The sequence below is a fragment of the Falco punctatus genome, assembly GCF_963210335.1.
Source record: "Falco punctatus genome assembly, chromosome: 11".
NCBI classification, from domain to species: Eukaryota; Metazoa; Chordata; class Aves; order Falconiformes; family Falconidae; genus Falco; species Falco punctatus.
In genome coordinates, this window is record NC_137591.1 from 1,507,110 (window position 1) to 1,529,255 (window position 22,146).

The 22,146-nt window shown below is 43.5% G+C and overlaps 1 protein-coding gene across 2 annotated transcripts; it reads right to left on the reverse strand.

Annotated features, from left to right (window-relative positions):
- Positions 1-1,194: 1,194 nt before the first annotated feature.
- Positions 1,195-18,689, reverse strand: CTH (cystathionine gamma-lyase). Of its 2 annotated transcripts, none has more exons than XM_080406628.1 (12): positions 18,434-18,686; positions 16,809-16,890; positions 16,184-16,279; positions 13,075-13,184; positions 12,281-12,412; positions 10,210-10,267; positions 9,369-9,446; positions 7,994-8,146; positions 7,662-7,783; positions 5,732-5,784; positions 4,389-4,527; positions 1,195-1,944 (listed from the first exon to the last, which is right to left on the reverse strand). In XM_080406628.1, the coding sequence occupies exons 1-12, from the start codon at positions 18,623-18,625 to the stop codon at positions 1,924-1,926; spliced, it is 1,236 nt and encodes a 411-aa protein (XP_080262754.1). In that variant the 5' UTR covers positions 18,626-18,686; the 3' UTR covers positions 1,195-1,923. The 2 variants fall into 2 exon arrangements, with proteins under 2 accessions (XP_080262754.1, XP_080262753.1); XM_080406627.1 differs by lacking the exon at positions 1,195-1,944 and adding an exon at positions 2,247-2,456 and having other exon boundaries at positions 18,434-18,689.
- Between the last annotated feature and the right edge of the window lie 3,457 nt (positions 18,690-22,146).

Here is a 22,146-nt window from a genome sequence, read left to right on the forward strand (position 1 = left end):
ACTGTTTGCCATGCAAAGCACAGCCCCGCCACTTCAGACCTGCTTTATCGTCCCAAACCCAGGCTCTAGGATCTCAGCACGCTGCCTGCACAGCAGGCATCCACCGCCGCTCCCCGACCCCTCTGTTGTTGGATCTCCCCCACCACAGCCCCGTCCTGCCCTCGGTGACGTGTCACGCACCTGCACAAATGCTAACACAGCTCATGTGAGGCTTGTAAACGTTTTGAAAGCTGCACTCATAATTATAGATGCAAAAACTTACTTGCTGAAGTGTTTCCATAGAAAATAACACCGATGTGCTGCTTATGCTTAAGAGTCAAAAACAGATCCGGGCAGCACAGTAACTATTTTTCCTGTACAAGTTAATAAAAAGCTACCTGTGATGTTTCACTGACCTTAGACAGGCTAACACGAGCGACTCAGAATACCCACCCAGACGGCTCAGTGAAATACCTTCACTTCCATCTTGCGCTCAGCCTCTGCCCCGACCGCGCAGAAACCCGAGGGCTCAACTCTCCTGCAGCATCAGCAGACAAGTTATCCCTGCTCGGGGTACTGCCGGGGCTCCCAGCGACCGGCTACAGCCCTCTCGCCTCAGCTACAGCCCCCTTGTCTCACTCGCACATGTGTCAGGGTGTCCCATACCATAATCTAAGGCAGCTTTCCATCAGCTGGTGAGCCAAAGTCACCAGACTCACGTTTCATGTCAGCTCCCAACCTGAGAAAGAAACAAAATGAAAAGAGAACCCCAGAAATTCTAGTTTTCAGTTAGTTTGGGAAGGCTAGCTGGTTTTACCAATAAAGATCTGGGTGGTTAGTCTTGTAACAAATACCTGCAGTACTTGTGCCTCTTTTGTGGTTCTTCAGCAGATATTTAGACAAGAGGCCACGGGGAAGCAGGCAGAAGGGCTGAGGTCTGCCCAGACAACACCTTGCAGGGCACTACAGGCAGCCACTCACCTCCTGTCCCAAGCAAGCAGCACCCTGAGGCACCTGGATATCCCCTGCCTCAACACTGCAATTTGCAGGGTAAGTTGTTATATATTAGAATTTATCACTTTATTTTTTCTTGACAAAAGTAAAAGCATCAGTGACATCATTTTTTCCATTGGAAAATTCAAACAAATCCAGGGTCATTTCATCATCTTATTTTGAATGCAAGTAGTATACGCAAGTGTTGAAACAAGTAATAGATCAGGGAAATTCAAAGCGTATTTTAATTAGGATTATTCAAATTCCAAATAAGAATAAAATAATTACTACAATTAACATTACATGATTATTTCTTTTTTTTTTTTTTAAGTGAAAGAATCCTCTTTAGAAAGTTACCATTGTTTACCAGGTGTTGGACTTCTCTTCATTTTCAATACTCCATAAAACATCAACAGAGGAAAAAATATTTAAGCATATTTCCAACTTAACTTAAAAACATTAAAATCTAAGGTAAATCCACAGTTTTAAAGTTGGTTTGCTGGATTAGAAGAGATCAGAAAAACTAACTGTGCATCCTGAGGAGCAACAACACAAACCAACTCTTTTGATCCAACACCCCTGCAGCATGAGCACAACAAATGAGAAACACTGATCTCTGCTGAGAGAACCGGGATTATATTCCTGAGTGTGCATCGTGGCTGCTCTCACAGCTTACTGACTCCATAAATTCCAAAGCCAAAGGATTACAATACACAGAAACAGACCCACAGGAGAGCACAGCCTGTGCGCCACAGTGCACGGTCTATGTCTAGCCAGGTATCAGCAGAATTAACTAACAGCACGCAGTGAGAACTCCCTGGGAATTCAGCATTCGATTGAACAGATTTAAATTCTCGAAGACAAATCAAAGGAAAATCATCAGCAATTTTGCTTTCCATGTCACCTTCTTTAACCACTTCAATGTTCAAGTCCAAGTTCCCATTTTAAACGTCAAGCCTTCCGGTCTGCAAACTGCAATGAGAAGGAAAAATGAGATCTAATTATGCTATGTGCTTATATTAACCATGCACTTTTTTTTCCTTTTCATAAATAAGATACATTTTAGCATTAGATTATCTTCAAGTTCTGTGCTGCCATATAGAAATACATGCAGTTACTGTTGCTAATTTTTTCCTATCACCAAACAAAAAGAGAGACAAACAATCTCCTGTCTGTACAGTACAAACTACTATCCATCTGCTACGATTGCTGCAGGACTCTAATTTATCCTTTACCCACCAACACCACCATGTTCTCTCACACAGACAAAACTCTGTATTTCAAACACCTTTATTTTTTAATTCTCTTTTTGCAATGCAGGCGCCCACAGGGATATGGAGGTGGCAGAAGAGAACAAGGTCATGCTGAACCTAGTTCTGCCTCGGCCATTGACTTGGAGCTGACCCAAGGTCCACCAAAGACTGCGAACTCTGTCCTCAGCACTGCAAGGACTCTGAGGAGTCACCAAATCTGCAGAATTCCCACTCAAAGAAAACAGACAGATAAACCAATGAGAGTTACGGTGTTCCTACAGTACAAAAGTACAAGTTGGGAGAAGGGAAGGAGGAAAGTCATGCTTTTTTCATGTAGTTATTTATTAAACTTTATTCCAACACTTGCTGAAGCCCCCCTTCAGTGTGTTGCTGTAGTCCTTGGTTTGTCTCCTTCTCTTTCGCCCCCTTGCCCACCCCACAGCATGGCAAAGAGCATGCTGCCCTGATGAAACGTTTTCACTGCCCATTAGCAACCTGCCTAATACTGACATTTGCCTGTGTGGGAGCAAGGTGTGATCAAATGGTTTCAAAGAGACTAGGAATACATTTAGCACATTTTGTAAATCCAAGTGTTGGACTTTCCAGGAGTGAAATTCTGTATCAGCAAGCAGGATACTTGGGAATGGAGCCTGAAGTTGTAAAGACAGAATAACAAATTTTATGGATGGGATTGCGTGATGGTAGTTGGCAGCTCCCGAGAGCAAAAACTAAGCTTGCAACAAGAACTGAAGACCTAGTATGCATCCTTGAGCAATGGGTATGCTAGGAGCTCCAAAAGCATTTGCAAGCACTGGCTGGCACTTTACTCTGACAGCAATACCTCTGGGCTCTGTCGACCACCAGGATTGGGAAGAAGTTCTCCTTCCTCTCCTCAACATATAATTATACTTATGAAGGTTGGAAGGCTTTTAATCTTCCACTAAAGCTCTGGAGAACAGACAAAATGACAGGTTGAGGCAGAGTGCCTGGGTAGGCTTAAGGCAGCTGGTTCACATGCTTTGCTCACATTCGGATCTAAAGCTGCCGTATTTCACACCAAGTGGAAATTCTCTGCATACCTGAAGGTCAGTGACCTCCTTCTGGGAAAAAGAAAGGACCTTTCACACGACGTGATCTGCTTCCTAGGATCATCTGGGAAACTCACCTCATAAGTTAGCTGCAATTGCAGAAACCAAAGACATTGGCAATGTCCTTACTAAGTCACAGTGTGATAAATACAGAGTGCAGTACGACACGGTACATTCTGCGATGAAATACTAGCACATCAAACTGCAAGTCTGCGCCTGCCAAAGGGGATCAATCAGACTGATGTACCGTTCAAAGTCAAGTGCCCATACTTTGTATTTTTTAGCTATGACTAATCCTTTCCAGTAAAAAAAAAAAAAAAAAAAAGTGATGAAAGTGACTAAAAAAAAAAAAGAAAGCTTGCAAAAAACCCTATTATTCCTTCAGTCACAGCATTAGCTGATCCAAAGCATAGCACAAATCTGCATAGGACCAAAAGACAATGCACATTTAACCAGCCTCCCCCCTGCACACACACGTGTGTGTATACTTGTACACCTCACATATTTTAGGTGGCCTAGCTTGAGAAGAAAATTCACTACACGGCACTACATTAATTACCACGTGTGAAGAACAATTTTAATCTATTGTCTGAAATACAGAATTTGGGGTAGAGGAGTGGAAGTAGTGTTTATGAATAAAGTAGCATTACTCAAATATTAGCCTTACTGTCTGGTAGAAGCTCTTTTCTTTAAGCTCCTTAATATATATTACAACCCTCTCTAAAACTAAACATGAAAACTCTGAAGCACACACTAAGCACTTCTACGCCTATATGAGCACCCCCCCTCAGCCTAGCTTCAGCAGCTATCCCCATCACTCAGACACCCAGGATATCCTGTCCGTGTATTTGAATCTATGTCAATTCAAATTGTGACCAACGGGGACTGTAAAGCTTGCCACACAGAGAAATCTAACAACAAAAGCTTTAAAATGTACACACACTCTGCAAGGGATGCTTATGAGTAGTTTAAAAATTGAGAAAAGAATTACCAGGAGCCAGTTTAGTGAGAAAGGCACAGGACTAGAAGGGAAATTATTTTTAGAGTGATGGCACTAATGTAACAACCCACTTACTGCAGCTTTCAGAGCTTGATCCAGGTCTTCCAGTAAATCTTCTTCGTCTTCCAAACCAACTGACAGGCGAATTAATGTATCACCGATTCCAAGAGCTTCTCTATCTGCTTTGGGCACTGAAGAGTGAGTCATGATGGCCCTGGAGGAAAAAAATAGCTTTTCTTTCTAAGGAGTTTTTCTATCAGTAAAGACTAAACAAATCTGTTTCCTGCCAGCATCCCCTGAAATTCTATGAAGATTTCACACCTTTCGCATACCCCCTGCTGGTCAACCCACAGATGTAAAAAGATTGCATCATCAATTTCCAACAGTTTCTGCAAATTCCGTGAACTGCAGACAAGTCAGTGACTTGTATCTCCCAGCATTTCAGTACAGCGAATAAGAAATAAATAAGAAGTGCATAGTTAATCTGGAATTGAAAAGAGAGAAAATAATTTTCTTCTTCCTTCCAGATTTTTTTTTTTTAAGGAAAAACAGAGTATCTACAACCTCTGCTTTGAGCATGTGGAGAAACAGCCATCGCATACCATACAATCTCCAGTACAAAATCTCCTGGTTTTTTAATTGTTTTTTTTTTTACTTCTGGTTTCTCAGATCACTTGTTAAACTGTACCCACTTACATCAAAGAGTTTATTCTCTCCAGCTATGGAGGACATAGGTAAGAAGCTATCTCTCCCCGTCTGCTCAGTCAGTGTGACATCCACCAATTTGCAATTACCTTTCAACTGCTTGAGTGTTTTTAAGATTTGCTGTTATTCTAAAACGAGTAACTGACATGATTTAGCATCTAAGTTTAGTCATTAACTCTCCATGTACCTTTTTGAACAGCAAATTGGATTTACATAAAGTAATCCAATTCCATAAAAATCCTATTTTTATCCTTTTAACCTAGACAGCTGCAGCTAAGTATTACTAAAATCCCCACAAAATCTACCTCACTTGGAGACAGATGCATTTAGGCGCAGCATACTGAACATGCCCTCTCGTGTAAGCAGGCGGCATGGCAGACCTCTTCCCTCAACAACGTGACCAAAGCTGCTCAATACTACTTATTCAAAGACACACCGATTTCTTGGATTTGTTGTCATAACAACAAACTGCGTCTCAGTCCCCTGTTGAAACCGGGAAGCGTGGAAATTCTTTCACCACTGCATCTGACATTCACAAGTCACACTCATTTCTGGAGTAGCTGCTGGGTTTTGTGCTACGCAACACACTATCCTTGAATCTCAATTACATGCAAAATATTTTGGCTTTGTGTATTTGAAAATTTTAGAACTCCCACAAGAATTTGTTGTTACACTGCAGCTTTTTTAGACTTTTAAGATGAAGAATGACTTACGGATGCTCTGCCAGGCTTTCATAGCCGCCCAGACTCTCAGCCAGTGCAAAAACCTATGGGAAAAATTGAACATAAGTTAACAGAAGAAGTGTAAGGTTATGAATGCTTAGAAAGAGACAGTTAAGGAAGAAGGAACGTTTAGGGGCACTTTTTTTCCCCCTAAGTTTTTCTATAATAACTTTTAAATTATAAAAGGTATTACCTGTAATTAGGAAAAAACGTGCACACTTAGCAGGTAAGAGCTAATAATATTTAAAACAGACTTGTCCTAAAAAGGGCCTGAAGAGACACTGATGCAAAATTAAATTAAAATATGTCCGTGTTGAGCAAATACAACTCAGGAGTAGTTCCTACAATGCAATGCAAGGGCAGCAACAGAGGAAGAAATGCAGAAGGGGCAACGCACAACATGACGGAGCAGGTTCTGTCTAGGCACCACCAGAGTTCACATTCTGTTCAGAGGAAGGATAGTGCAGGCTGCCTGAACAAAGTAAGACTCAGATCTCAAAAGTTTCACTTACGGTTTAAGTGATTATATCCCGTCCTTACATACTGTTCTTTCAGCATCACTCATCACTGTTCATATTTAACACCTATGATTTTTCAGGCTGGCAGATGGCAGACTTGATGCGGAGAAAACCCCAAATATTTAAGATTCTTCCCATAAGGCTGAACAGATTTTTTTCACTCCTTGGGCCTGATGGTTAGTTCAGTATTTTGAAAACCAGCCTAAATTTCTCAGTGCCTAACAGGACCAGCGTTTGTGAAATGCTTACTGTTCGGTAAGGGGTTTTTTTAGCACTGATCTTTGAATTACAAACATATTCCTAGATGACAGAAAGGCTCTCTAGAGAGCCAGCTGCACTCACACACTGATTCACAATTTGTCTGCTATGAATGCACTTACTGCCCTCAACATTTCCCTGCAGTCCCAGTCGTTCACATACGCTTTTTTCCCCTTAAAAAACCTCAAAAAACTAAACAACTAAACCTTTCAACCAAATAATCCTCATCTCAGCCTGGTTTAAGGAAATAGCTTTAATTTTGTACTGACCTAGCAATACACGGATGGTTACCCAAGTCAAAGGGCTGAAGTGAATATACTCACAAGGGACTACTTCTCCTGGAACATATTCCCTGATACTTCTTGTCAAAGCTGGTAGATCTACAGTGCCAGGATTAAATGCTCTCTCTCTCATGTAAAAGGCCATTTTTGGGGAAAATAATATTTTTAGAACACTAATTTTCAGTTGATGACATTAGCTGGCAAGTAAGATAGGGAAGAGAAGGATGTTCTAATTTACCTGTGTCAATTATTACTGATTTGTTTTTCCAGGACAAAAAAAAAAAAAACCAGAAAAAACACAAGAGCAGGGTACAAATTAACCAGAGATCAAGACTAGCAAACACATTAAAGAGTACAGGCAGAATTAATGCAGTGCAGAGACAAACCCAAAAGCCTATGGTTTAGGTAAAACAAACAACTATTCTCCAAACTGAGGGACTCCGTCTTTGCTTCATGACTCATGTCATTTCTCAATGGGTTTTTCTCCTGATGGGTACTTTGAAATATTACAATAATATTACACCAGCCACAGCTTCTCTGCTTCCAAATCCTACAGGTATTTTTGCAAAAGGCTGGTATGCAGGCCCTTTATTAGAAGGAATGCCTGGGCTAACCTGGATATACTACACCCTAATGTGCAAACAAATACTTCAAATGAGCTGAGGCATCCTTTTCTTCCCTCTCATTAGCCTCCCATTTACAAATAATCTATTATTTAGAGATGGTTACACCCAAAAGACTTCAGGAGCCTTGCAAGTACAGAAAAAGACCCCCCGCCCCAAGAAAAAACACTTCCTTCCATTATCACCCTCAGGTAGACACTCTCACGTCCCTCTAAGGTAGTGTGTATTTACTGCCATTTACCTTTAAATTCTTGAGAAAGGTAGTAGCATGCTCGAGATTTCCTTTAACATAAAAGGCGACCATCCCAGGACAGCCAGTACACTGCCGCTTGAACAACTCATGCTGAGGGTGTGAAGGCAAGCCTGAAATTTGTAAAAGTTGCTTTAAGTTAATTACCATCACTTCAAAGGGTAACGCAGCTCACCCTCAGCTATGGAGAAACAGCCCATTGCTGGGGTGGACACCTAACCCAGAGTCACTGAATGTGGAGGGTGCACAAACGACACGTAGTATTACGGCATTCAAATCCACCACTCTAAGACGTCACCTGCTCTGAAGTCCTGCCAACCTACCTGGGAAAATTACTTTAGCCACCAGGGAATGTGACTCAAGAAATCGAGCGACAGCTAATGCATTGTGGAAATGTTGTTTCATCCGGATTTGCAGTGTCTTCAAACCACGATTGCACAGGTAACAGTCAAAGGGAGATGGAACAGCTCCAAGAGCTACAGAAATTGAAACAAAATTCCACATAAAATAAAGGGTTGGTGGTTTGGTTGTTGTTTGGTTTTTTTTTCCCCAGTAAAACTAATTTCCAAAATTTATAAAGTTAGAAAAGATGAGTGGAAAGACATTTGATATAATCTGACTTCCTCATCTCTCACACATAGGAATCCAATTAACGAGCTGAATTAATAAGCTGAAGACTCAACGATTAAATTCATTACACATAGTATACCTTTACTCTTTCTGTTGTAGGCAGAGGGCAGACAGAATATTATACAGAGATCTATTCATTACAATTAAAAGGCAGTAAAATTGTTAAAATCAACCTCAGAGAAAAACACACCAATGTAAGAAAAATCTGCATTAGTCATATCTGATGTGTGAAATGAGTTTAAAAAAACCCAGGTGTACTTGACACGAGTTAGATGGAATTAAATAAAGATATAATTTAAATATTTGTATGCCTCTTCATACATGACTTCCTGTGAATAGAGGAAACAATGCTTTTTCTGCCATGGTCTTAACTATAACCTAAAGAGAGACTTTGTAAGCATCACGCCTCTCGTAAGGGCAGGTGCTGCCCAGGGGAGGCAGACCGGTCACTCTGCACCTGATGCTTTCGGGACGTGCCACATCTGCCTCTGCGCACATGCACAGAGCATGGGCAGAGCTCTCTGTGCCACACCAGCGTGTGGCTCCGGGAAGTGCACCACAGAGACACTCCACGGCTCAGTCCTGCCTTGGGAGCTGCAGGGTATCCTCTTTTCAGGGGAAAGCAGACAAAGAGGGGAATTAGTCCTGCAGCGGAGTCCTGCCTGCATTCAAGCACCTGCCACCACACAATTCATCCCACTCACCAGCCCCTGGTGAACAAACGTTCAACAAGCCACACTGCTCTCAGCATTTTTCTAGCAGCAGTTAGGAAGTAGAGACCAGTGTCATTAACTTTATTTGAGCGAGAAGCCACAGAGGCACACCAAAAGCCATCATGTTTGCGTAAGGCCACCCTGCACACTGGTGAAAGCCAGGGAAGAGAATTCAGGTTTCTTACATCTGCTTTACCACTTTCTCTCCAGTCATTTACACTCCTGCACACCGAAATACCCAAGCTACACCTCTAGGGAGGATTTCATACTTGCACATACGTACCATGCTTCCCATTAAGAGCTGGTATATTTGAATAGGATTCATTTCAAGATACTTCCTATAATGACTACTCACAGTTTTGTAAGAACTTGAGCCTTTCGTAGAGGTCATCACAGTTTACTGAAACAAGTCCCATTACAACATCACTATGCCCTAAAAATGCAAGAAGACAAGAACAGAATCAGACACTCCATCTGCTCTAGGGTTCTGCCACAAACCCCCATTACCTCCGTCTTGGTGCTAACACAGTCCCATTTTTGTGAGAGAGAGGGCTCCTTCTCATTGCTACAGCCATCCTTCCTGTGCAGCACATGAATCCTGAGGCAAATCTCAGCTTTTTCTAGAGCTCTGCTGTGTGCTGCATGCATGCCCCCAGACATTTCCCAAGCCCACCGCAGCTAGCTGCCAGAAAGCAGGACATTGTACAGGAGCCGTGTGTCCTGCAGAGCCGCACCAGGCTGCCGTCTTAGCAAGAGCAAACACCAGCCCGAAAGCTTCCACTGCCATCCGCGTGGTTACAGCACAGCCACAGTCATGTTAGCTCCAAGACTGGACTCTTTGGGAAACAACACCATGAATGTGCTTTTGGACAGGCTCCAACACAGCCGTGTAAAACCTTCTTTGAACTTCAATATAATCTCTGGTCGTTGCCTTCTCCTGAAGCCACTTGCTTTGTTGTAGTCAAATTAAAGGCAACGTGGCTATATACACCTCTAGCTCTATTACCTGACGTCAGGTCAATATTCCTTCTCCCAGGGACAGTTTAGGAGCTATGAAGACTAATGGTCTATTCAATGGTCCACCTCAAACGGTCCACCTAAGAATTACTGGCAGACACATTGACTTTGATGAACTGCCTGCAACCAGAATTGCTTTTAAATAGCCAGCCTGAGTTGTGTTGAACTCACATACTTACCATTCATGTATTTGGTTGCAGAATACATACAAATATCAGCCCCCAGAGATAAAGGACGCTGAAATAAAATGAAAAGAATAGGTCCAGTCAAAGCTTGCGTGCACCCTGGTTCATTTCAAGCTATTCCAGAAAGGCTGTGGTCCACCACAGAAAATAACAATAGGTGGAGAAATTAAAAAAAAAAAAAAGCCACAAAAACTTAACGCCTTAAACACTAATCCTGAGGAATGAAGATAGATGGAGTATGTGACAAAAATAATAGTTCAGGAAAGCATTCTGAATTCAGGATAAGCACAATAAAAAGAACCACAATAAAATGTGATTTAAAAGCACCGGTCTAATAATTCCCACCAGCTTCAGAGAGAGGAGTGAGTAAGTACATCTAATGTACAGTCCACTCATATTTGTGAAAAAAAAATAGTTATATTGCTTGGCTAAGGAAGAGATAACTAATGGTATTTACTCTAAAGTATATTTCCTTAGAAAGATGAAGACCTCAATGCAGCCTGCAAAGCAAAAAAAATTGCATCATTTTCTAGGTATCAGCATTGGTGATTCCGCACTGAAAGCACAACTGAAAACCTGAAGAAAGTGCAAAGGGTTTCGTTTGCCAGGTCTCTCTTCCCTAACCTCCCAGCTTTCCTCCCAGAAGCCTTTTTAAGGCGAGGCAAACAGAGATGTTGGCAGCCATGAAGTAATGAACAAATCTGTCACTAAGTTAAGGACTTTGCACATAATATAAGCACATTAAGTAGACCGAAGAGTATCAGTACGTTAAAAGGTAACGAAGCAGATTTAGAATGAAAGACTGTGGCTGTCAGATAAACATGGATGTCTATTCAAGGAACGTGGATAAAGTTCATTCCCAATGCACAGCCAGGAGAACAGTAGCATAAACACCAGTGCCTTTTACATTCAATATTGCTATATAAATCACTCTACAATTATGATCATCTTAGTACAGTGTATCGGCAGCAGTCCAGAGGGGTTTACAGGCATTACTTGCTATGCTTACTGGAATTAATCTTTACAACTGACTTTCTCTTAGCACCGGGCCAATAAAAGCTACATTAACCAGCTCATATACCCAGATGCTCACTTTTTTTTTTTTCTTCACACACATCTTTCTGAAGCAACACACGTTGTGGTGGGGGGTGTGGAAATCACCAAGCCTTTGATGTGTACAAGACAAACTCAAGTGCTGCTTTAGCTAAGCATTGGTGCTTTCTGTAAAGCTCTCTTAAGGGTACTGAGCTCTTTATAAATTAATACAAACAAAGACACCTTGCCTTCTGCGCTCATAAAGAAGTTTTACTTTAGACCTAAAATATAAGGGATTAGCTTGGTCTCCTGGGAAATATACATGAGTATTTCTAGCCCACATTAACAAGAGTAAGACTTCAAAGTTTATTCCGAATGATTTTTGGAACTTAAGAAATTGTCTTCACTTTGTGTGTTCTAATTCTAAAACCAGAAAAGTTAGGCCAGTTGCTCAAGATCAAAATTACATGTACGTGTTTCTAAGCCATATATTCACCAAAATATTGAAGAAAAAGGTAACCTGAATATCTCAAAGAACGATTTAACAGTTTTCTTGTTTTAATTTTTTCTTCCACTACTTTTTAGAATATCAAGTGGTTCAGAACAGATCATAAAGAGCATATAAAAAAGAACCAGCATAAAAAAGCCAAAGTTAGAAAACAGGACACTCATTTTAACAGGACTGTTACGATTTCCAGCAGTGAAAACTAAAAAATATGATTTTTGAATGACAGAGAAGCCATCCTCCCAAGGGCTTACCTGACTGTCCTGATACAGTGTGTTTATTGGGCTGCTGAGCTATCTTGGCTTTGCTGGTATCATACTGGTATATGGCTAGCTACAAAACACTATGCATACCACATTTACTGGTGTAAACAGCAGCAGTACACGGGCTGCATTTAGAAACAGGACAGGTAATTTTACAGCGTGTAGATCAAATCTAAAGTTCCTTGGTGGTGCTTCCTTTTCAAAAATGTATCTTCGCATACACTGAAATAATGGGGTAATTGTAAAGAAATAAAGTGCTTACCTGGAAATATGCAGACATAAAAGTGTTGTCTACCACTAGAAGAACATCTTTATGCTTATGCACTACAGCTGCACAGGCCCGAATGTCAATGACCTTCAGCGTGGGGTTTGTGGGCGTTTCAATCCAAACAAGCTGCAGTAGTTCAACAGCACAAAACATCAGCTTAGAGATTTTACAATGACGGTGATGATACGTGCGTAAGTCACAAGTGCTTTTAAATACTAACTCATTGAGCGTCAGCTCCCCTTGCAGGTTTGCAGAGTGGAAACAAAGCGTCCCTACTGAAGAAAGGCAAGGTTCCTTGGGTGAGATAATATTCTCCAAAAAAAACAACTGATACGTGGGAAGAACATCAAAGCTTTTGAAAACTTAAGTGCATCACATCTGAAGAAGGCTTGACATAGCCAGAAGAAAGTCTTTACGCCCAAATTCTGTAAGCCTTTTCCAGCTGAATTATCTTCCACTAGAGCAGGGGATTATCTACTCCAGTTCTGTGGAACTCCTCCTCCTCCAACCTTGGCGCTTCCTCTGTTCTTTCTTTCCTTTTCCCTCCTCTCTTCCTCTCTGGTGTTTTTTGCCCCTTTTAAAATGTTTTCAATGACGCACTGCAAATGTCACCCACCAAGTGGCCTGCAGCGAGGATGTGCTGGAGTCAGCTGTGCCCCAACCTGTCCCTGCAAAGGCCACCCCTGCAGCCCCCTCTGCTTCACACATACACCCAATACAACAAGAGCAACAACAAAATTATTTAACAACATTAAGCAAGTAAGTCCAGCAATTTCCCTCTCCCCTACCTTGGTCTCTGGTGTAATTGCAGCTTCCAGGCATTCCATTTTTGTGCAGTCCACAAAAACTACATTCAAACCCAGTTTCATGACTACTTCCCTGAAGTATCTGTTTGTTCCTAAAAAAAACCCGCAAGCAAAACAAAACAAAAAAAAAAAAAAAAAGACACACAAAATGAAACAACTTCCTTAACCTTCCTTCAGCAGCCTCCAGTCTCCTTTACACATCCATGGAAAGTTAGGAGTACAGTTTTATGCCGTACACCACAAATGACACAGTAGTATTTTTTTATTTCTAAAAAGTTTAAAGCTTGCCGTAGTTTTAAACACCATGGAAAAGTAATAATGGGAAATAGGGTATCCGAGTGATTCATGAAATACTGTCAGCTAATAGCTGTTCGTTTGTGTTTGTTTTTTTTAAATCAGAAAATTTAATAGAGCCCTTTCAGTTTACCTGCTTCTAATCTTTCCTCCAGCACTTCACCATGCACAAGCTAGCAGTTCCAGTTTTTATATCCTCTTCCCCCACCCCCTTTTAATAACTTTTTTTCCACCACATATTTTCAAACAACTTTTTCTATTTAATAAGCTTAATTGAGAATCTGGGAGAAGAAGAACTGAGGGGAAGACTCCAGCTACTGTTTTTCTTATCGTTACATTAAATAAACACATAGTGAGGAACATAAAGTAATTATTTCCTTCCTTTCTGTCTTTGAAGCCTTTCATTGAAAAGATTAGAGGAAGAAACCAGAAGCAACTTGCTGATCGCTAGACGTGCAACATACTGACTATCTGGCAACACTGCTGGATTAAAAATTAATTTATTATGTCTTTCTGCCAAGGTTATTCAACATTTACTCACTTACGCAAAACAGCAGTTTGCCACCTAGCCACCAAATCATAGAACATGCAGGGTATGATTCTGTGTGCCAAATGCCACACGTGAATGATGTTCTTTTTTTTTTTAAAGGAAACACTTCTATTTCTACAATAAACTATATATTACTTTCTCCCTTGTGCTGTAAGAAGTTTATTCAAGCATGGGAAATTTTCACATAGGCCATCAACTCTACAAATACAAATGACAGAAAAGCTGCTTTATAGCAGTCTACATACTTTTAATAATAGCACACTACAAAAAACCTTGGATGGAAAAGAGAGGCGACACCAAAAGTAGCCCTTTTAAGAAGTTACAGTGATGGCTCAGAATTCACAGGTTCCAACTACCTACAGCTCCTCACGCATCTATAGACACGGCCCATGCAATTTCAGCACTGCCCGAGAGCTTTTAGTTTTCTTTTGCTGTTTTTTCTGACAACCTTGAATACTGCAGGCTCATTTGAGTTAGAAGAACAGTACTGCTTTCCTATCCAACCAGGCTTTTTACAAAAAAAAAAACACCCAAAAAAAAAAAAAAAAAAAAACCCACACTAAAAGCTTACCAAAGTTAGTGCACCCTTGAGGTAGCAGGGACACGCACCAGCACGCGGCACCCAGTGACTCAAAGGTTGCTGTTACAGGGCTGAAGTACGAAAGGTTGCACAGGGCAAGCATGGTGGAGGAGTAAACCCCACACAGCAAAAAGGAGTCAGCACAGGCAACAGTGAGAAAGTGACTGACAAAGGACCAGGCTGCAGCGTGCAAGAATGCAAGCAAGAGAGATGACTAGGACAGCCAAAAGAGCACAGCCTAGGAGAAAAGCAAGCAGGGACTTAGGGGACAAGGAGCCCCTAATATCCAAGGGAAGAATGAAGGGGCTGAACACCTTGTTCAGCAAGTGGCGTATCTACAGATATACCGGTATATCGGCAGCCAGTGGCATATCTACAGATGTACCATGTCATGGGGTATGAAGTCTACCGAATAAGGCTGTCCATGGGGAATCCAGTCTTTTTGCAACAAAAGTACAAAAAAAATTCAGAGAAGAAACAAAGAACCTCTGCAGAAATCACCGCAGACTGAGGCTTTAATGAGCAGGTGAACTGGTCTGGCTTGAAAAATACACCTATGGGCCTTTCTGAAGTGAGGAACTGACAATAAGCTTTGACCAAGTGACTTTGATTTACCGAGTTCAGCAGTGGGAAGACCATGAATTGAAGGAGCAGATTGTCAGCAGGCATTCCTGCTGTCTTTACTCAACTTGGCTCCAGATGTACTTTGGAGAAGAGCTATCTGGCACGACAGAACTGAGACACTAAAAGCAAATGGGTGTATGTATATTTGATGTGCACAAGCTTAGGGAACTGACTGGCAAACAGTAATTATTCTTAGAAATGGGAAAGGTAATTAATCTCGCTAAAAGGTTTTCCAGCTATTGCTTGGGAAAATGCCACCTGTTGCTGGCCTCCCTAGCCTTCCTCTGAAAACAAAGCAGACCATCTCTGTGCCAAGGTCTTAAAGCAGAAGGAGACAACAAGCTTCGCTGATCAGTGAAATACAAGTCTGGCACTGAGGACACCGATCGTTACAGGGCATCCTGGCAGACTTCCCTACTAGGGACTTTTCAGTGGCATCAGCGTTTTGAAGGACTTTGGCAGAGGTGGATGCACTCTGTTATCAAGGAGATTCTTGGAAGAACAGATCAAAAAAGGCCCCCCAAAACTACGCAAGATCAAAACCTAATAGCGGGCTGCAACATCACCAAAGCATTCAGAAGACACGGGCATAACAGATGCAAGCTGTGCCTTCAGGGATGATGGCAGAATAGTTGTCTGAAACAGCCCAGACAAGATGCTGGTTGGTAAAGGGTCAAACCTAGAAAAGGAATAGCAGAAATACCAGAAGCTGGAAAGCTCTGCTACGCTGGACTGCAGAGGGTCCTGCTGTCCAAACAAATCTGTGCAAGGCTAGGATGTTGCTATTTTCCCCTCATTCAAGCATATATTACTAGTTAGCTATGCTTTTTTAAAACTTCCATGTTGTGTGGCAGAATCTTTCAATGTTTGAATTGCTAACACCAAAATCAGACAGGAGTGTTCTTGCATTCTCATTAAGTGAAAAGGCTTTAAAGAAAAGCAAGGTCCTATGTGGGAAATTCAGAAAGTTCAGGACAATCAGAAACAGCTACATTTAATCATATGCACAATGAAGATCAAAAACACGCTTGTGCTTTACATACCTCCATAGACATCATCCATGCAGATAATCATATCCCCTGCCTTTAACAGGTGAGTAATATTCAAAGTAGCAGCTAAGCCAGAAGCATAAGCTAAACCTAAAACAGAAAAGAGTAAGTGGCAGACAGACTGTATTTTAATGTGATACAACCTTGTCAAACTTGCCTCCACTTTCCTCACTTTGCTTTTAAAAGGAACCTGTTCTGTCACTCTCACGCTATCGCGCTCGTTAAGTGAATTCAGTAAAAGCAGCAGCCTGATTTTACAGAGCAGAACCCAGGACCAGCACTGCTAACAGCCTGGGGACAGCTGCTGCCTAGCTCCCGCTCCCCACCGCATTCAGTGCTGCGGCACAAGGACGGATTCAGTTTAGCTCAGGTGTCAAGTGCAGCAAGAAGCACTACAGAAAACCCAATGATTGAGCTGGACTTTCCTGAACAGTGTCGGACTCTTCACACCACAAAGCAGCTCTGGCCTATGGCCCTTAGTCAGAAGCTGTGAAAGCCTTGCTGTGATACAACTGCTGATGACAACTCAAGTGTCCCTGCTCCCCAAGTTATGCCTACTGTAGACGGTCAGGAGACACACACGCTTACATCTTGCTTGAGGAACCTATTAATTGCTTACAGTATTTTGCTCCATCTAGTGCTGCTACAGCCTTCTCCAGGCAGTTCCGTGTAGGGTTTCCACTCCGGCTGTATTCAAAACCCTATTGTGAAAGCAAGAAACAAATGTAAGAGAGAGAGCACTGAGAAAGTTTTGTACAGTAATAGTCCCAGGTTCCTTAAAAAGCCCTCACTCTCAACACTGAGGTTATGCATCCACCTCCTCCAAGAACAGCGGGCTGGTTTTCTGGCTACATCAAGCTGCTGCACACAACATCCGATCAGGCAGCCCCAACCTGAAAATGGTTTCTAGGGGTGCGCTGGGGCAAGTGTCCCATCTCCACAATGCTGTGCTTGAAAGATGCTACAGGGTACTGGCCAGGGCCAACCTGTACCCATCAGAAGTTCTTAGAAGCTCAAATGTTTTCCTCGCATGCAATCAGACCAAGTTCCATGTTTCACTGCAACAGCTTTTATGCAAATACTGAGAAATTTTAATGAGAAAAAAGAACACTCATGCATGTACGGGTGCATTTGTTACAGAGAGAACCCAGCTACACATCCTGGTATTTGCGTACTTTCAGGATTTCTGTTTAATGACAACTTCATCATGTTCAGGAATCTGGCAGACCACCCTCGGAGCTTCGGGCAAGAACTGGCCACTCTGTCATCAGTCAGTGAGCTCAGCAGCACGTGGCTCCTCCTTCTGTGGTCTTCAACACAGCTGCCTACTTACAAGCATTCTCAATTTTAGTCTGTGTATGTGATTTTGTGTGGAATCAAAGATCACAAGGCAAATTCCTACTGCCCAACCAGCAGAGCGTGATGTTCAGACTTCAGGTTCAGAACAAGTACTGATTTATGAGCTGCAGCTTTGTGCCATTTCCCTCCTATGTGCACAGTAGCCATCAGAAATTTCATGATAGTTCAACACAAACACTTCCAGTACAATTCACCCACAAAATACTTGAGAAATATTCATTCGGTGTGGAAGGACAACTGAAGCAGCCTCTTACACAATCTCTGTAAATGAGAAAATGCGTTCTGCCAAGGCCCAGCAGCCAAGTGAAGCATCGTCAGCAGAGACTGCGGGGAAGCCCCCAGCCGCACACAAACCACCCGGCCAGGGCCTGAGCCCTACCATGCTCAGCACCTGCTGAGGCTGCAGGGCGCTGGGTGCTCCTGGAGCATCACCCCAGACGTGCCTTCCAGCCCACTGCAGGGGCAGCCGTGGCTTCCAGCGGGAAAAGCGTGTTTGGCTGGTGTTCAGGAGCTAGCAGGAGGGAAAGCATGGCTATGCACCGCAAACCGGGAGCCCCCCTCCCCCTCCCCTTCTCCTTCCTATTCCCCTCTCCCTCTACTTCTCCATCCCTTCTTCTTTCCCTTCTCCTACCTATTTCCTTCTCCCTCTACTTCTCCATCCCTTCTTGTCCCGATTCCTTCTTCCTTCCCTTCTGCTCCTTCCCTGCCGTCTCCCCGGACCTCCCCGGCCGGCCAGCACCGCCCGAGGCCAGGCCACGCCGGACCGGGCCATGCCGGGCCGCACCCCCTGACCCGGGCCGAGCGCCACGTCTGTGACCCCAGGCCCCCTGCCCCGGCTGGCGGGGCCAAACCCGGGCCCGGTGCTCTGCCGGCGGCCGCACTCACCGTGTGCTGCCCGGGGGCCTGCTGCTTGAAGGTGGTGGAGAGGGAGATGGGCGGCACCACGGCGGCCGAGCGCCACTGCTCCGGCTCCTGCCCGGCGTGGATGGCCTGCGTGGCGAAGTGCGCGAAGGGCGACAAGAAGCCGACCGGCAAAGACCCCCGCCGCACCGCATCCCGCACCCCGCCGCGCTCCATGGCCGCTCTCCCGCTCCCGCCGGCACCGACGCCGCAACGTGTGGCCCGGCGTGGGCGGGGCCTCGCCGCCGCCCTCCCATTGGCTGGGGTGGGCGGGGCCGGGCCATCGGCTGGGGTGGGCGGGGCCCGTGGGGCAGCCGGGGCCGCCTAGCGGCAGGGGAGCCGCCAAACGGCGCAGACCGGCGCCCCGACGGGCCACCCGGCCCGTCGGGGCGCCGTTCTGCGCCGTTTGGCGGCTCCCCTGCCGCCCGGCCCCGGTGGCCCATCAGCCCAGACGCACCGGTGCGGGGCCACGCTGCCGAAATCCGTACGGCTGGAGAACTTCTTCCCCCGTCTCTTGCAGTTCAGGCTGAATTTGAAATCATTTTCATACCATCTGCAGGTAAATGTAGAGCAAAACGGAATCTTAAGTGAAAGAAATGCAGCGATTGGCCTCAAGTCTGTTTTCCAGCCTTGGCGCACAGGAGAGAGCTGAAATGTAGGATGGGGGAATTTTAATCCTGTGGTGACAAACATGTTTCCCGTAGGCCTGTGGAAGATGGCGACAGAGATGCCACAGGCAAAGCTGTGCTGTGAACCCACCATACTGCCAGGACACCAGGTCGCTAAGCTCTGGGTGGCCAAGTGAATCTCAGGATCATAAAGGGTCCATTTTCCCTTTATAATAATTTCTATTATGAAATTCAAGATAGTCAAGCTGAGACAAAGGAGAAAAATGGAATTATTTCCTTGTCATACAAAATTTCTTCCTCCACCTCCAGTTTCACATTATGGTTATCTGTGTAGATAACAGCCACAAAAGACTGTTGTGGCTATTTCTGGAGGAGGTTGTCCCATTCGTGAGTGCCCAGGTCTTTGGTGCTACTACTCCTTTCACAGACACGGACCCTCACCCTGATATCCCCCCAATTGGCTGCTGAGGCATTTCACTGAGTAAGTCCAAAAAGGAATTATACCGATGCTAGTCCCATGAATTAGTCTGAGTAACCTAAGTAAATAGCTTGGGTTTTTTTTCTTTGTGATAAGGAGATAGAAAAATGTCTGAAGTGCTTCGGGATGGCACCAGCTGAAAAGGAAATTAATACTTCCACTTGAACGGAAGACATCAAGGCTACAATGTCTTAAGGTTTCTTACCTACTTTTCCCTGTTAAATTTCATTTCCTTAAATGTTCTTTGTCACTTTGAAAAATGTATTTCTCTTGAGCATCTCTCTAGCATCTCTCAAGCCAGTCAGTCTTTCAGAATGCCTGAAGCAGAAGTTAATTACTCCAGAGCCAGCAAATTCCATTCACTGTCCACCAGGACCTCACTTATTTTTGTTTTGCCTTGTGGAAGAGAGGAAAAAGGCAACTGAAGAGCATTGCTGATACGCGGGCTCTTTCAATATTCTATTAGGTACTCTTTGCAAGTTTAAATGTTACTGTCAGACTTACAGCTAGAATAAATGCAGATGCACGCTTACAGTATAGCATTTTTTTATTTACTGCCTACCTTTGGGTTTTGTACAAATTCAATCGTTTAATCCTATTTTTTTTAACTGTTCATTTATACACTAAAAAAGTTGGCATCGTTCCTGGAGGAATACACCCATGAGAAATTACTCCTACATTATTTATTTCCTACTTGAGGAATGCTGTAAGTGAAGTTTCCATAGACTTAAAGCTCAGGAAGTGTAGAAAATGCAGTTCCACGTTGTCACAGTATCTGATCCTGCTACTTTTATCTAAATGGAGTAGTTCTTGGAAGAGAGCAATTTAAATAATTTAAGAAGATGGAAAATATAAACAAGACAAAGTTCTGTTGTTAGATGGTGAAAAAAAAACCCAACAAATATTCTCCAGAATTTGTGGGTGTATAATAATTATGCAATACAGTCCTAGCATGGAGGATGTCTGGATTCACTACAAACACCAGTTTTCACAGAGCAGTTCCCATTAGTAATACATTCATTATATTTCTGGACTGAATAAGGGACTCCACAATAAGCTGGCAAACAGTGACTTCATGTCTCTGTCTCCTCTTAGCTGGCCTCCAGTAATTAAAAATGCAACATGAAGCTTCCAGCATCAGCTAAAACCTGAGCTAGTACTTATCCTCCACAAGACTAGCTATGCACTGTACATGTTTCCAGCCCAGCACCAGGGCAAACAGCCGCTGGAGAACAGACAGGAGACATGTGAATTGCGAACAGTGTCAGCCTCTCAAATGCTATTTGTAAATTGGTTTTAATCTCCCCTAAAACCAAGAAGAACCAAGACAAAAAATCTTGTCAGAAAGATCAGTGGAGTATAGAGCAAAGGTGACTTTTTTTTTTTTTTTTTCCCTAGAACTATTTTAAATTCCTTATTAGAATTGTAAATAGCTGTGCAGGAAGCATTTCTGCTGTCACTCTAAAGACAGCAAGCACAGCAATCGTATTTCATATTTCCCATCTCTGCCTAGAATTCTTCTTAGCCACTTAGCATGAGAGCAGATGATGCAAATTGGGTAAAGAGGTCACACAGAAAGGTAGTTCTTTTATCACAGCAGATCTAATCTTCCTGACAATTTGTAGGTTGTTTCCCCTGGAAACATCACTAACAAATCCAGCTTACCTGGAATTTGACATATCATCATTTTTAAATGATTCATTCCACTATTCTAAGTAGATACTTGCAGAACTAGTGCTGCAAGCATCAAGAAGGAGCTGCTGCAGGGAAATCTGGAGGCTCTGAACCTAACGCAGTTACTTCCTAAGATGACAATGCATTACAAGGACTGACATAAGGATAGGATGACTGACTGTCTCATCTTTCCCTTTTTCTGCATGTGCTTTTGAGGGAGACAACTTGTACAGGTCCCATCGTTCTTCAGGTTGCTTCTTGTTTCACAGCCACGCACCATGCTGGGTCTTTCCCTTTTCCTCAGTGAACAAAATAGCCACACGAATAAGGGAAATGGATGAATAGCAAAGAGACCAGGCGATGTTTTGTTCAGGACAGCATTAGCAGCCTCCTTCTTTTCCTTGGCTCACAAGAGGACTCATGGAAGAGGCGCAGGAGTGCCAGTTTGAGATGGCCTTGAGAAATCCCTGGACCTTCTGCGACCCAGGAAGCAACCCAGAGCTGCTGTTCTCTTTGTAAACGAGGGGAATTGGCTCATCGCATCTATTTCAATGTTACGTGATTTGTTTACCCCTCTGGCACACAGTAACGTACTATACAGTTGCGTAACTAAACTTCAAACCAAGGCAGTCCTGGATCCACCTTGCTACTTCAAAATGAATCCAAGGGGAATCCATAGGAGCCATCACAGCAGATTTTTGCAACAGACTGAGAATCTGGGTCGTTCCCCCATGACACACAGCACCAAGAGGCAGCGCTTCTCTCCACCACGGGCTGAGATAAGCCTGGGCGGCAGGAGCACTTCCCAGCAGCACAGCTGGTGCTGGAGCAGCAGTAACGCTGCGAGGGCTGCAGGAGGGCACGGCCCTCTGTGAAACGCAGTCACCTCAGGGGAAGAATGGCCGGCTGCCTGGCCC

What these genes read in the sequence shown, in the direction of transcription:
- CTH (XM_080406627.1), bottom strand. Translation starts at nt 18,625, where the DNA reads ATGGAGCGCGGCGGGGTGCGGGATGCGGTGCGGCGGGGGTCTTTGCCG. An exon ending in TTATGTCTGCATATTTCCAG is followed by an intron (nt 10,268 to 12,280) that starts GTAAGCACTTTA and finishes ATTTTATTTCAG; the next exon opens with CGTCCTTTATCTCTGGGGGC. An exon ending in ATCAAGCTCTGAAAGCTGCA is followed by an intron (nt 2,457 to 4,388) that starts GTAAGTGGGTTG and finishes GTTTTCTTTGAG; the next exon opens with TGGGAATTCTGCAGATTTGG.